Source organism: Uloborus diversus, chromosome 7 (genome assembly GCF_026930045.1).
Source record: "Uloborus diversus isolate 005 chromosome 7, Udiv.v.3.1, whole genome shotgun sequence".
NCBI classification, from domain to species: Eukaryota; Metazoa; Arthropoda; class Arachnida; order Araneae; family Uloboridae; genus Uloborus; species Uloborus diversus.
In genome coordinates this window covers 148,385,342-148,399,740 of record NC_072737.1, presented here as the reverse complement: position 1 = coordinate 148,399,740, position 14,399 = coordinate 148,385,342, and the positions used below count along the sequence as shown (strand labels likewise).

Here is a 14,399-nt window from a genome sequence, read left to right as displayed (position 1 = left end):
TCTAAAAGGGTTTAGAATTAGAATTGAGTGAAAAAGAAAAGATTATAACTAAAATAATATAAAAATTCATATTTTTACTTCTAAAGATGTGATGCGCACTAATAAAGCGCAGCGTTTACCGTCACAGGGAAAGATATATTAAAGAACCAGCTTTCCTAAAATTCTTGTTTTTTCGACGTTGCTAGCTCTTGGACTATATTTTTGGGGTGCACCGCCTCCATTGTTTACTAATATATCAAGAAGTGTGTTTACACTTTTTTTGATATATTGGCGATGATTGGAAACTGGTCATTTGGATTTAGGGGTTCATTTTCAGGGGTGCCCAACAACGGAGGGGTCATGACGCAGACTGCGCCATTAATTTTTTTTTTGGGGGGGGGGGTATCTTCGCGAAATTCAGGGGGGTGCGCCCTTGCTCTTCAGAGACTTGCTCTCAGACTGTTTCTTATTCTTAATTTCGTTTTTTATGTTTCAAAACATCCAAAATGTTAAAAGATCATTAAAAAGAAACGGGGAGAGAAGATAATCTATAAAAGTGTCAAACTATTTTGGAAAATTGTAAATAGATGAAAGTAAGTGAACCGCGCTCTTCACAACAGGAATAAAAACAGATAAATTTCAGAGATAATGCAATTTAAACCGCGTAGTTAGCATGTTGACAGTTCCATGAATGAAATTTCTTTATCAGGCCTCAGCATTCCATCGCTGCATTTCTTCCCACAACTTTTCTTTTGTTATCACTTCTATTTGTCTAGAGTTAAAACTGGTGGTCGAGAAACATGTGACCTTGTGAAAAGAGGTCAGTTTAAAACTTATTCTTATCCAAAGATCCTGATAATTTGTGATAAGAAGCTACCGAGTTACTCATTTTTAAAGCATTTAAGAACGATCCGAAACCCTAAGTGTTATATAAAATGGTATGGAGGAAAGTGAAATTGTGAAATATTTTCTCTGCTTATAGCTCCACCTATCTGGTATTATTTTAACTATATAGTACTATATGTTGTCCATTCCAGTCAGGAAAAAATACCTATGAAAATTAAAGCATTTAGTAATAAAGGCAATTTTAAAAAACTTTTGAATTTTTAAAATTAATTTGAATTCTGAAATATTGAATTCAATTTATGTTTTTTGCAATCACGAGTTTCGACAGGACCCTACTCATTGGTTACTACCCCACTCGCTTGTTTTTAGTCGTTTCCTGTCCCTACTCTTGGGCGGTTACGTGTGTATAGTTGTGTATGTGTAGGCTTGTGTGTGTGCGTAGACATTTGTGCATGCACGTTGGCGTGTGTGTATGTGTGTGAATGAGTGTGCGTGTGTCTGGGACATTGGGACGTGAACGCCACCGACCAGGCTCAGGAGCAGCGGCTACCGGGAGGAGTCGCGTCTGCAGAGGGTGGAGAGGTTGAAAAAGAAACCGGACATCAAGGACGGTCAAATGAAAACAATTAGCAATCGTGATTGCTCAAAAAAAATTAGTTTGAATTGTGACATATGGAATTCAAATTATGTTTTTTCGCAATCACGAGTGTGTGTGTATGTAGGCATGTGTGTTTGTGTGTGTGTGGGGGTATGTTTGTTTGTGTGTGGGGGGCGGTATGTTTGTTTGTGTGGAGGCATGTGTATGTGTGTAGACATGTGCGTTTGTGTGGGGGTATGTGTATATGTGACTGGTTGTGTGTATGTATGTGTAGGTGTCTGCATGTATGTGTGTGTGTAAGTGTATGTGTAAGTATAGGCAAGTAAGTAACGCAACCTGGAGATAGTTTTCGCTATACACTGTAAAAAAAATTCGGAAACGTTTCTGAGTATATCGTGCAGCTGCGGTTCATGAAATTTTCAAAAACATTTCTGAGTTTTCGGAATCCTCTTTCTGTAATGTCCAGAAACGTGTCTGAGTATTTCGGAATCCTCTTTCTATAATTTCCAGAAATGTTTCTGAGTATTTTGGAATCATCTTTCTGTAATTTTCAGAAACGTTTCTGAGCATTTCGGAATCCTCTTTCCGTAATTTCCAGAAATGTTTCTGAGTATTCTGTGCAGCTGTGGTTCATGAAAGTTTCGAAAACGTTTCCGAGTATTTCGGAATTCTCCAAACAATTTTCAAAAACGTTTCTGAGAATTTCGGAATCCTTTTTCCGTGATTGTTTTTAAAAAATAATTCTTTACTATAGTATTGCATGCCATATCAGTTTCATTTCTTTCATATCTAAGAGCAATGAAACGAGCAATTTTAGAATCATTCGTGGATTTTTTTTTCTGAATTTCTAATGACAAATAGCATGGTTAACAGCATAACATATGCACAGTTATAAATTTTTGAAAATTTATGAAATAATATAGTAGTTTCATTCATAATCACAAAATCGTCGGGGGAGGGAAGGGGAGTACTTTCTCAAAAGTGGGATTGTTTGTTAAACAATATTAAACTTAAGTTTTTCTCTCAATATTTTCAAGACAAAATTATCAACATATTGTATTTTCAATGCCGAACTTCAAAACATATCTTGTATCAAACTTGATAGCTTTTATTTTCGGATAAAATTTGACAGAACTTACCTACACTTTGCGTTCCGAAATTCGTTCACGTCAAGTCAATTTCTTTGACGAACAAAGTGTACCGAAAAGTACCAACAGAGAAATTGATGAATTTAAATATGACACCAAAGTCCCCCTGCTGGAACCATTCGGGTTTATTCTTCTGTTCTTGCCCTTTTCCAGTTTATCACAAATATAGATACTTAATCAAAATAGGTTACTGATTTTATTTTTAGAGTGTGCGCAAAATGCATTATATATTTTATTTATTAAAACATTGAACTCTATTACATGATTATTCCATTTCATATATACGAGAGTCCCCCCCCCATAAGAGTGATGTTGCACCCATAAAATGATATAAAGCGCCCCCCCCCCCCTTAAAAAAAGCAACCCCTTGAAAATGTCAATGGCACAGTCTGCGTGGTGAACGCCACTCGTCTTCTCCCCATATGTGCATTGCATACTAATAACATAGTATTTAAAAAATGATCACTTTTAAAACGATGACATGAAATAATATTACTTTTTATTTCGGCATGTAAATGCATCTGTTCCATTTTTGCCACTGACTCATTCCTCCTGACTGTCCTACATTAAACTAGTATATCCACGAAGGAAATGTTATTTTTGGAACAACTAATGTCAAGGAATTTTTTTATTGTTAACCACATTTAACAAAATGAATAAGCAGATGAATTAATTGCATAACTATGTTCTTACTAATAGATAACATGGTCATTTTCTAATGGTATAAATATTTTTTAATGAATGAATAAATTATAATAAAAAAAGATAATACTGGCACATTTTTTGTGAAGCATATTACAATACTAGAAAATATTTGCATTACCATATTTTTAATGAATTAAACAATTGATTTTTTTTTCTTTTGCGTAATTAATCAGTTTTAGTTGGTTACAACAAATAGTACACCGCGCACATAGGTATGTAGGATAACTTTAAATTAATTCGATAAACCCAAAAACAGTTACAATTGGAGCCTCATCAAATGCAAATCAACAAAAATATAAATGTATATAACAACATGTTTTAAAATATTCATTAATACTTACAAGTGAACATGAGCGGAAGAAAATCTAAGTACCTCAATTACAACTGAAAAAGTAATCCAAAGGGTTTCGTTTCATTAAGTATAAACACGGGTGTTGAAACTATTCACGCTTGAACACACAATATATATCTAATTATGGTCGCATTGGAAATTGTAAAGAAGCAAATGGTTGTTAACTAACTTAATAGCTGCGTACATCGTCTAAAAAATCAAGGGCAGTCCAAAATGCAAAGGCGTAAAATAGTTTCGACACATTTTACTACTCTCTAGACATGAAATAACAAGCAATCCAAGCTAAACAGTTGCTGACTGCAGCAACCATAGATAAGAAAAAAATAAGTTCTCGTTATTTCCGACTCATTGGCCCCCGAGTTGAAAGGATGAAATAGGTTTCGAAGCGTTGCGTCATCGCTTCCGCTTCTAGTTTTTTTGAAATAACAAAAAGCTTTCTGAATATTGAGGAGTTCGCTATTGGATGAAGGATTCCTACTATTTCGGAAACGTTTCTGATATATCTAGAAACGTTTCCGAAATTTGTTACAGTGTAGGAGCAGCATCGTGAGGCTGCCGGCCGACGGTGGTGATGCAGAGGGAAGCGGGGGGAAAATAAAGTCATAGGACATCAAAACAGTCAAGTGGGAACAATAAGCAATCGTGATCGCTCATGAGACCTTCTTATATTTAATGCAGTATTAATTTAGTTAATATTAAGCTTATTTGTATTTTAAACAAATTGAACAATAAAAAAGTACATACATGGCAAAGTGAAATAGGGTGTTTCATTTACTCACTCAATTATTTAATGCAAGTCACTTACGTTTTCGTGTATGAATTGATTCATTTTTTTCCCTTCAGTTCGTGATTCACTTATTTATTCAGTCATTCACTTATTTCCTTATTCATTCATTCTTTTACTCGCTAATTTATTTTTCTTAATATTTTAATTGATTTATTAATTTAATTATTCGTTTATTGTTTCATTATCTTTTCATTTATTCATTCAACCTTTTATTAGGAAGGATTCATCAACAACACTTAGAGCTACATATTTTTATGTGCACCTAAAATAACATTAAACTTTTGATCTTGACAAACAATGATTCAGTGTTTATAAAGGTGCTTCATTTTATTTGCAAATAACTTCTTTGCAATTGCTAAAACCCATAGACCAAAGACCAAGAGCTGACTATCTGAAAAAGTTGATCATATGGTACAAGAAATGTTTTCTTTAAATCAAGGGCGAGGAGTTGACATCGACAAAATTTCTGCAGATATCTTTAGACTAAAGAAGTAATTTTGAAGAAATTTTGTATAATTTCTGCAGATTTCTTTAAATAGGAAGTAAATTTTAAGTAACAGCAAAATGAAGCTTATTCGGCTCAAAACCCGACATTTTCGCGCGAAAAACGTAAGATGGTTATATACAAAACCGCTAATACTTCAAGGTTTGACGACATCATATCCCTGAATACCATCACACCCAGGGCCGCCGACAGCCAAGGCGGACCCCTAATCACTTTGCCCGCCGCCCCCCCCCCCCATAACACTTGTCAAAGTTATACTACTCTGATTCCGAGCCGGACCCTCTCAAGGGACAGGTCTAGTTTCAGACTAGGCTGACATGGTCTCTCGTCCACTCTGCACATAATTTCTAATCGTGCGAAAATATCGAGTTTTGAGCAGAATAAGCGTCATTTGCGAGATCTTCTAAATTAAAGAAATCTGCAGAAATTGTTTTGAACGTCTGCAAAACTACTTCTTAAATATTAATTTAAGATTATTTTAATTATAATTTAAGATTAGAAGGATTTTAATATTAATTTAAGATTATTTTATAATTATTTTTATAATTATTGAAGCTATCTGCATAATTTCTGCTCATCATTTGTCATTACGCCCCCTCCTTGCTCTGGCAGACCGATCGTTCAGTTTGATCGGCTATATGCGTTGTCAAATTCCATTGACTCCACAATTGATCGGAGGTGTGTTACGGGTATCGTTCAAAAGGGAAAAAAAAAAAAACCTCTTCGCTATAAATAGTCGACTTTTGTACAAAAAAGGAGTTTGAACATGGTTTGGTTCTAGTACGATGGATCTTGAGATAACACATTTATTCTTTGAGAAATAAGTGAGAGTGGGACCTAGATCGACTCTTTACCAGTAAGTATTCTCTCTTTTATCACTCTTAAGAAAAGAAAAAAGAAAAACCACAACTCATCTTCCCGGAACCGATGTTCATTGTACAGTCGAGTCCCGACTTACGCGAGGGATGCGTTCCAAGACTCCTCGCGTAAATCGAAATTTCGCGTTATGGAAAAATATATGTACCAATTTTTTAAAAGCATACCAAATTCGTTTAGACACTTATAAACACCCCTCAAACTGTTTTGAAACATTCCTTAAATATACACTACAATTTCTTAAAGAACTAAACATTTACTGTATTTAAAAAAGAAAAAAAAAAAACTTTTATTTAACATGAAACATTTTAAGATGCACAAAATGAATGATCAATGGGAGGGATAGACATAAAAAACAACAACACGATTTGCAAAGTATGCAGTAATAATAAAATGCTGCACTATAATAGTACTGTACAGTAGATACAGTAATAATATTTATGAGTTAAAAAATGAAGATGATGATTTATGCTCCATGATCAGATCGTTATTCTTATCCAATGCATTTTTAAATACAGTTGTTTCGCCCTTTCTTTTATAACGTTTCAATTTGGGGCAACATCCTCTCTTTCTTATCTCTTTAATTCACAATACAAGAGCAACTTCCACTTTAATAATATTTACTTTGTTAGACTCCTCTGCAAGCTTCAATATTGAAACTAAGTTAACTCTTACGGATATCTTTTTGTTTTTAATTTTAATTGTACGTATGGAAGATTCACTCATATTAATGTCGTGCTACCGTCGACGTTTTGTAGTTGTTCAAGCATATCGAGAATCTTAGCCCCCCCCCCCCTTTTTTTTAAATCAGAAACTTTCTTTTTCTTCCCATCTTCACAAACTTCAGATAAAGGTGCCACTGAGGTGCTAGAAATTTCATCAACTTTAATATTTAGAATGAAAAAAATGAATAAATGAAAGACGCTGAGTTTTTTTTTTTTTTTTTTAATGCACTAACAACGCGATGCGTAGATTAGTTTCGGGTGAAAACTTTTCCTGTTCAGTGATGCTTCATGGGGGTAATAACATTTACGAAATCAATATTTTGTAGCCAATAACGAAACCGATACTTCCTTCCAAAAAATTCGCGTTAGCTCTATTCGTTACTCTGGAAAAATTCGCGTCGTATCCATTTCGCGTAAGTCGAATCGCATTGTAGCGGGAGTCGACTGTATTCTTTTGCTTTGATCATTAAGATACGGCAAGTGGGTGTGGTTGCTGAGGCGGCAGTCTTCGAGGAGGAAAGTGAGGGGAGACCACGTGACTGCGTCCTTTTACGGAAGGCATTTCGCCAAAGCTGCACTAAATCTCGCAGGGATTTGAATAGTCGTCGATTTTAATTTTTTACCTTCCGTCAGAAATGTTTTGTCACATTTTTTTTTGGTCCTCCGCGAGCGCATAGTTTACTAATTCATGAACAAGGTTTTTTTTTTTTAATTTCTACAGTAAGATGTTGAGTTATGCCGATTTTAAAATGGTTCTAAAAGTTGCGCCCTCGTAGAATAGCGACAGAGGAAGAAAACGCCGAAATCCTAAAGTTGGGGCCGTGGTAGCCCGATCGGTAGGGCATTGGACTCGGGGCCGGAGGGGCTCGGGTTCGATCCCCGCTGGTCGAAGACCCACCGTCGTCATTAAAGGGGACTGGGCGACGTTAAATATGCTCGTGGTCTCAATGTCCTCCAAGTGAAACGATACCTCTGGGGGTGCTAGTACCAGGTAGCTATTAGCTCTTGGACTAGTTCTAAATTCTCATTAACTGTTCGATCCGGTGATGGTGCTGCCATCTATCGGTATATAAAATAATGGAGGCAAGGCACTAGTATGCAGACCTCGACATAAATACAGTTGTAGTCAGTTGTGACTCTTGAATAGAAATAGAAATAGAAATCCTAAAGTTCTCAGTCACGTGGTACACGGCGGCGAAATTATTTGATCTTCTCCCCTAGTCATAAAAGTTGCCGCCTTTGCTCCTGCTTCAGCGCATACAATAGCGGCTCAATAGAATGGCATGTCTATCTCTCAATGGTCTAAGCTCTTTTGCTTTTAAGTTATGAACTGAGTCAACTGAAATGGTTAAATGAAAAATTATCATATAAGCTTTGTGCTACAATATGATTAAAGTGAAAAACCAACTTGGTTGTTTGTTGTCTTGTGTCCTGAATTCCTATTGGTTAGCGCTCTTTTGATACAAATACCGGTGTTCACGTGGTTATTGTCAGTTCTCTCGCGACTTTCGGTTGTGTTGGTGAGATTTTTGCGCTGATGAAGATGATACTCCATTGTAACTTTAAAATAGCTAGTTGCTGTATTTTCTTCAAAGATTTGTGCTTTATTTACGTTGGTTTTTCACTTTAATCACAAGTGAAATGGTGTTTAAGTGTAATATTTCCTCTATCCCCCAGCATTCCGGACGACGTGTGCCGCAATTACGGCTACCCCACGCCCACTGGCCGCAGGGGCATGACGTCACGCTGCGAGTCCCGCCACTGCCACCACACCCTGCTGGCCTGGGACCCGGCCGCCCCTGACGCAGGCACCTTCTTCGACATCTTCGAATATTCCTGCTGCTGCAATTGTCACCACACGGCCGCCCCCAGGGACACATCGAGAACGTATGGCTGATTCTGCAGGACTTTCTGTTCCATAAGAAGCTGCCATTTTAAGTATGGAATCATGTCTTATCACATTTGTGGCACGTAGCTTGGTCATGTAATGTCAAGAAAATATGGCGCCAGTGCCTATAAGTTCGATATCTGGTGAAAGAGAGAAGAAACAAGAGCTGTGGTGTGGTGAATGTGATGGTTCGGCATTAGATAGTATGATGAAGTTAATAATAATGAAGTAGATGTAAAAAAAATCACAATAAAAGAACTTTGTAGATTACTTAATGTCCAATGTTTTTATTTATATAATTTTCAGAACCACTTAGTTTTTTGAGCAACCACGATTTGTTTATTGTCCTCACCATGGGCGCCCATATAGGGGGGCAAGTGGGGAACAGAGCCTTCCCCCCTTAGAATTTAAAATTTCCTTGCTTTTAGTACTTTTTTCTTTGCAAAAAGCGAAAATATAAAAACATTTCTTCTCCAGTTATTAATTAATACGTTACTAAAAATGTCAAACTGTAATAACTCTAATCTATACTGAAATCGGTTTCCATGGGGAAAATATTCTTCTAAAACAGGGGAGAAAATATCTAAGCCCCGTCCCCCTTAAAATTTGGCATTATGGGCGCCCATGATCCTCACTTGACTTTAGTTGATGTCCTGTCCTTTTTCAGGGTTTTAAAAGTCATTCACTGAATAGAAGAACAGATGAAATTGATCTTCATGATTGATGTTGTAAAATTTGGATACTTCTGTCCCTCATGCGTCGCCTGCCTTAATTTTTTACAAATGTCAGCTTTATCTGAAAAATTAACGATTTTACTACACTTTCCTAAATTACACAAATGCCTCAAATTTCGGAACGATAATCCCGCCCACAACATCCAGCAGACATCACCCAGCACATATCACACACCCACACATCCACCATCTAACACTAGCACACACCATCCAGCATAGGACCCCTGGCATTAAATTAAATAGTCAAAATTCATATTATGTTTTTCGCACTTGGTAATTGGAATAGAAGCCATTTGAGGCAGTGAGAAGCAAAGGGATACACAAGTGGATTATTTTAAGTTTCGAGTAAAACGCGTTTAAAGATCAGATCCTAGGTAGGCTTTCATTATTTTTTTTTCTAAATCATGCTGTACAGCAGCACCTACTAGGGCTACGAGTACAATATCTTGCCCCAAGACAGAGGAGAGGTTCACCTACCATTTGTACTGGTTATCTCCAAATTTTGAATTTTGCCACTTGCATTCCTTTGCTTCTCACGACCTCATTTGTAGAAACAAGAAACCCAACGAGTAGGGTCCTATCGCAACTCGTTCCTCTCCTTGCTGCATCCCCGAATGCCTGATACAGTACAACCTCGTTTGTCCAGACTAACTGGTACCAAAGGCAATCTCGATAAACGCAAATCCGGACGACACGGGTACTTAGCAAAACAAATTCACAAATGAGCAGGCATACTTTTCATTAGAGCAAAAACAATACTTTGTAACAAAATTACATAGGATTGTTTCGCACAATTCACACTTTATCATTTACTACATCATTCATTCAGAATCAAATACATACTTTAACATTTATAGTTCAGCAGTAGTGGTGTTTGACTGACGCTCCGAAACACTATGATGTTTGTAATGGTCTTATTACACGGTGCTACAACTTTAGTTGCAGCAACTTAGTGCAACTTTCTTCGCCCATTCACGGGTATACCATTGGCGGACGTCACATACATAGATGAGGTCACTGATGGCATGCAGTCTGAAGAATTCTCATTTGCTAAAACCTGCAACTATTGCATGCAATTGTCGGCGACACCGAGCAATTTCCCCGTAGAAACGCAAGGAGTTGCAGATGGTTGTACCGTGTAATAAGACCATTAGATTGCTGCAATTTATTCCACGATCTATGCTGGAGTTGTACAGTACATATAATCAAACTAAAAAGCAAGTGTGTTTGGCACACACTTACAATTCAGCTATCATAATTTAAAATCATTATTTGTGTGAGTAACAAAACGTTTTTTTTTAATCTATAAATTTGATCTGGATTACCGGACATCCAGATAAACGGGGTTCAGATCAACGAAGTTTCACTCTATTCCACCTCGAACAGAATGAAACTTCAACTTCGAGGTGGGCGCCCCGAACTTAATTTTTTGGGAGAGCAGAAGTTCTCAATTTGCCGAATGGAACTCCAAGTTTCTCCCAATGATAATTTTGCCGAGTAGAACCCCAAATTTCGCCGAATGATGATTTTTTGTCGAATCGCTAAACAAAATTAGCCGAATCAGGTAATGTTTGGAAGATTAAAAAAGAAAAGGAAAAAAGAAAAAAAAAGGCAAGTAAGAATGTTTTCCCAATAACAATCTCCGGTATGCATTTGTTCTTACTATTTTTGCTCTAAACACACCGAAACGAAGCATGATGCCTCCTTATTTGTGAGTTTAGATGTTCCGCCAGCCGAGAATTCGCTGCCCCTGTGACAAACGACGACGAGATGAGGATTTTATTTTCGTTTTGTTGACAGAAGATGGAACCGCGGAAGGAACTCTGCCCAATGTAAACACATTTGTTTCCTGAAGTTGGATGGATTGTTGTAAGGAATCTGGAAAGCTTGATTTTCAGAGTAAAATAAATAAAGTTTGTGCTAAGAGAAGAGCCTTTTGTAAACAATGTATAAAAAAATAAATATATTTTTCTTTACTGATAATTAATAATAATAAAGCTGAAAGTCTGTGTCTCTGGATATCTGTGTGTTACGCGCATAGCGACTAGACCGTTCGACCGATTTTCATGAAATTTGGCACAAAATTAGTTCGTAGCATAGGAATGAGCAGAATACCTCGAAGCGATTTTGCGAAAATTCGATTTTGTTCCTTTTCTATTCCAGTTTTAAGAACATTTTACCGAGCAAATTATCATAACGTGGACTATCAAATTACCATAAAGTGGACTAGCAAATTACCATAACGTGGACGAACAAGCTACCGTCACCATTTGCGACCATGGGCGAGTAAATGAACCCAAGCAAATTGGCAAGAAATTCATCATCCATTATTTGTAAATATACAAGCGAATCAAATGACCCTTTAATTTTCTACTACGAGCAAAGTCGTGAGGGTTGTTGCATTCTCATGCCTTATTGAAATTATACTAAAAACCTGTAGCTATACTTAAAAATACTTGCAAAAGACTTGACTCCATAGATTATAAGGTTAACAGGATAATAATTTTATTTGCTCTTTTTACATTGCAAACTCTGCTCTCCCAAATCTTCGGAACAAGCAATTTTTAAACCAAAGCTATTGTTGCCTTGACAACAGGAATGCCAACACACGCGGCTCAAAACATAACTTTATATAAACTATTTGCAAGGCTTAACATCCTCCCACCTTAAGTTGGCGAGAGACAACTTAACTATCAAAAGTTAAAGCTCAAAATTTGAGAGGAAGTCCAAAAGTTCAGAAATAATTAAGTTATTACAAATTAAGTCGGTCAGGAGGTTTTATCAGTCTTCCGAAACTTGAAAAATTGCCATCATCCTTCATCAAACAGTTGCCCTTTCTAAACTCATCACAATTTGGTGAAATTTCCAAAGGAAAAATCCTCTGAATCGGTCTAAGCAACTGTCCTTTGCTTGCTTGTAGACGCACTACTCTTGATATGCCATCCTTTCCCGGTATTAGCTCTTGTACACAACCTAAAGGCCAATCAATACATTTTGTACTATCACTCCCAATGAAAACAATGTCTCCAACTTTAATTTTCATATTGTGCTTACTATTATCACGTTTTTGAACTAGAAACCCTAAATACTCTGAACGAAATCTTTTTCTCAAATCCACTATTAAATTTTGACGATACTTTAATCTTCTGTTCAGAGTAGTCGTGTCAGCGTGATCTAAATCAGGAACACCCAGTTGTCGAAAATCCTGTAAGAATGAATTGGGTGACAATGGGATTATTTCACTATCGTTGCCTGATACATGTGTAAGTGGCCGAGAGTTGATTATCCATTTTACGTCACATAAAATAGTTGTCATTTCTTCATAAGAAAGAAAAGCCTTCCCTAAAATGTTTTTTAAAATTTGTTTCATGACACCGATCAACCTTTCCCAAAAACCACCCCACCAGGCAGCCGTTGGAGGGTTAAACAGCCATTTAATTTTCTTTGTTGTACTATATTCTGCAAGTTTGCTCCAGTCTACCAGTTTTAAGTGATTTGCAGCTCCAACAAAGTTGCTTCCGTTATCACAGTATACTGTAGAAGGTCTTCCTCTTCGTGATATAAATCTTCGAAAACTTTGAAGAAATGCTTCGGTGGACATTGATGACAGAAGTTCTAAATATACTCCACGATAGATAGCACAAGTATATATACAAATCCAGGCTTTAGACCCATCCTTTAAATACAAAGGCCCCGCCAAATCGAAACCAACTATTTCAAATTTAGAAGCGTCTTTCACTCTATTTTCCGGTAAGGTGCATGCAGGTGCACTCAAATTACGCTTCGCGTGCCTTAAACATGTAACACATTTTGATATGACACTTCTAATAGCTTTCCTGCCGTTTAAGATCCAGTAGTGCTCCCTTAAGATATTTAATAGCATTTGAGAGCCTGCATGACAGTTCTTCACATGTTCCGTCATTATGAGTCTTTTTACTGCTTCATGATTAGGTGGCAAAATAACTGGGTTTTTGAAATCGGCAGAATCAGATCTGTAAGTTAGCTTGGTTTTGAGACGAAGAAGACCGTCAGTTTCTTTCTAAATCGCTAACGATTTCAGATGCCTTATATTCTCATCATTAAAATATTCCATCTGGATAGTCTTCAAAATTATCTTTTCAGCTTCAGCGACTTCTTGATATGATAACTCACCATTCATCCTTGTTGCTGGATTTTGGCAGTTAAAAATGAAGCGTCTTACCCAAGCTAAAATGCGTAGTATTTTGTCAAAGCTTGAAAAATAATGGAAGTACCATTCATTAGAATTATGCCTATCTTTTTTATCTTCAATATTTTCATTGGAAAAACAAGCAGAAGTATCTTTTAACTTTCTTTTTTCTTTTGATATAGCCCCCAAATCGTAATCTTGATCAGAAGAAGGCCATTTCGTTGGATCCTCTTTTATCCACGAAGGCCCCTCCCACCATTTAGATACTATCAAATCTTGAGAAGTACAACCTCTGGAGGGGAGATCAGCTGGATTTAATTCCCCAGGGACCCATTTCCAACATTCAGGTGCCGTCAGCTTTCTAATTTCCTTGACACGATTACTTACGAACACCGACCATATTTCTTCATTTTTTATCCACGCCAAAACTGTTGCTGAATCTGTCCAGAAATTAAGTTTTATGTCCTTTCGAGCAACGAAGTTTAGTCCTTCCAATACAGAAATATACAGTCTTGCTCCAATAAGTGCTGCATTCAACTCCAAGCGAGGTATGGTGATAGTCTTTGGTGGGGCAGGGGCAACTTGAGATTTTGCCGCCAAGAGATGAACTGTTACTGTGTGATCCCTTTCAACTCTTATGAAAACAACAGGCAGCATAAGCATGTTGACTAGCATCAGAGAAGGTATGAATACTAATAACTTGGTTTTCATCAGAAATGTCGATCCAACGTGGTATAGTGATTTTCTCTAATACATGCAGTTCATTAAACCAACTTAGGAACTCCCTTCCAGATTCAGGATCAACCTTCGAGTCCCAAGATGTTTTCAGTTTACACAATCTTTGGAGAAGTAACTTCGGGAATAACATAACAGGACAGGCATATCCTATAGGATCAAATACTTTATGCGTTATTGACAAAATTGTTCTTTTAGTAACATCACTCAGATGAAACTCTTTCAGCCAACCTAATTTCAGGAACAATGTATCATCTTTTCGATTCCAAGATATTCCTAACACTGTACATGGTAGTATATCCTTTACTCCACTATAATGCCAATCTCTTAAATTGAATTTTCCTTCCGCCATT

At 36.8% G+C, this 14,399-nt stretch overlaps 1 protein-coding gene across 1 annotated transcript in view; it reads left to right on the top strand.

The window, feature by feature from the left end:
* Positions 1–8,598, top strand: part of LOC129225694 (uncharacterized) — a 56,876-nt gene extending 48,278 nt beyond the window's left edge. Inside the window, exon 5 of the mRNA XM_054860171.1 lies at positions 8,199–8,598. Coding sequence (XP_054716146.1) covers positions 8,199–8,418 — 220 coding nt within the window. The 3' untranslated portion in view covers positions 8,419–8,598. The remainder of the gene's footprint in view (positions 1–8,198) is intronic.
* The last annotated feature ends 5,801 nt before the right edge of the window (positions 8,599–14,399 follow it).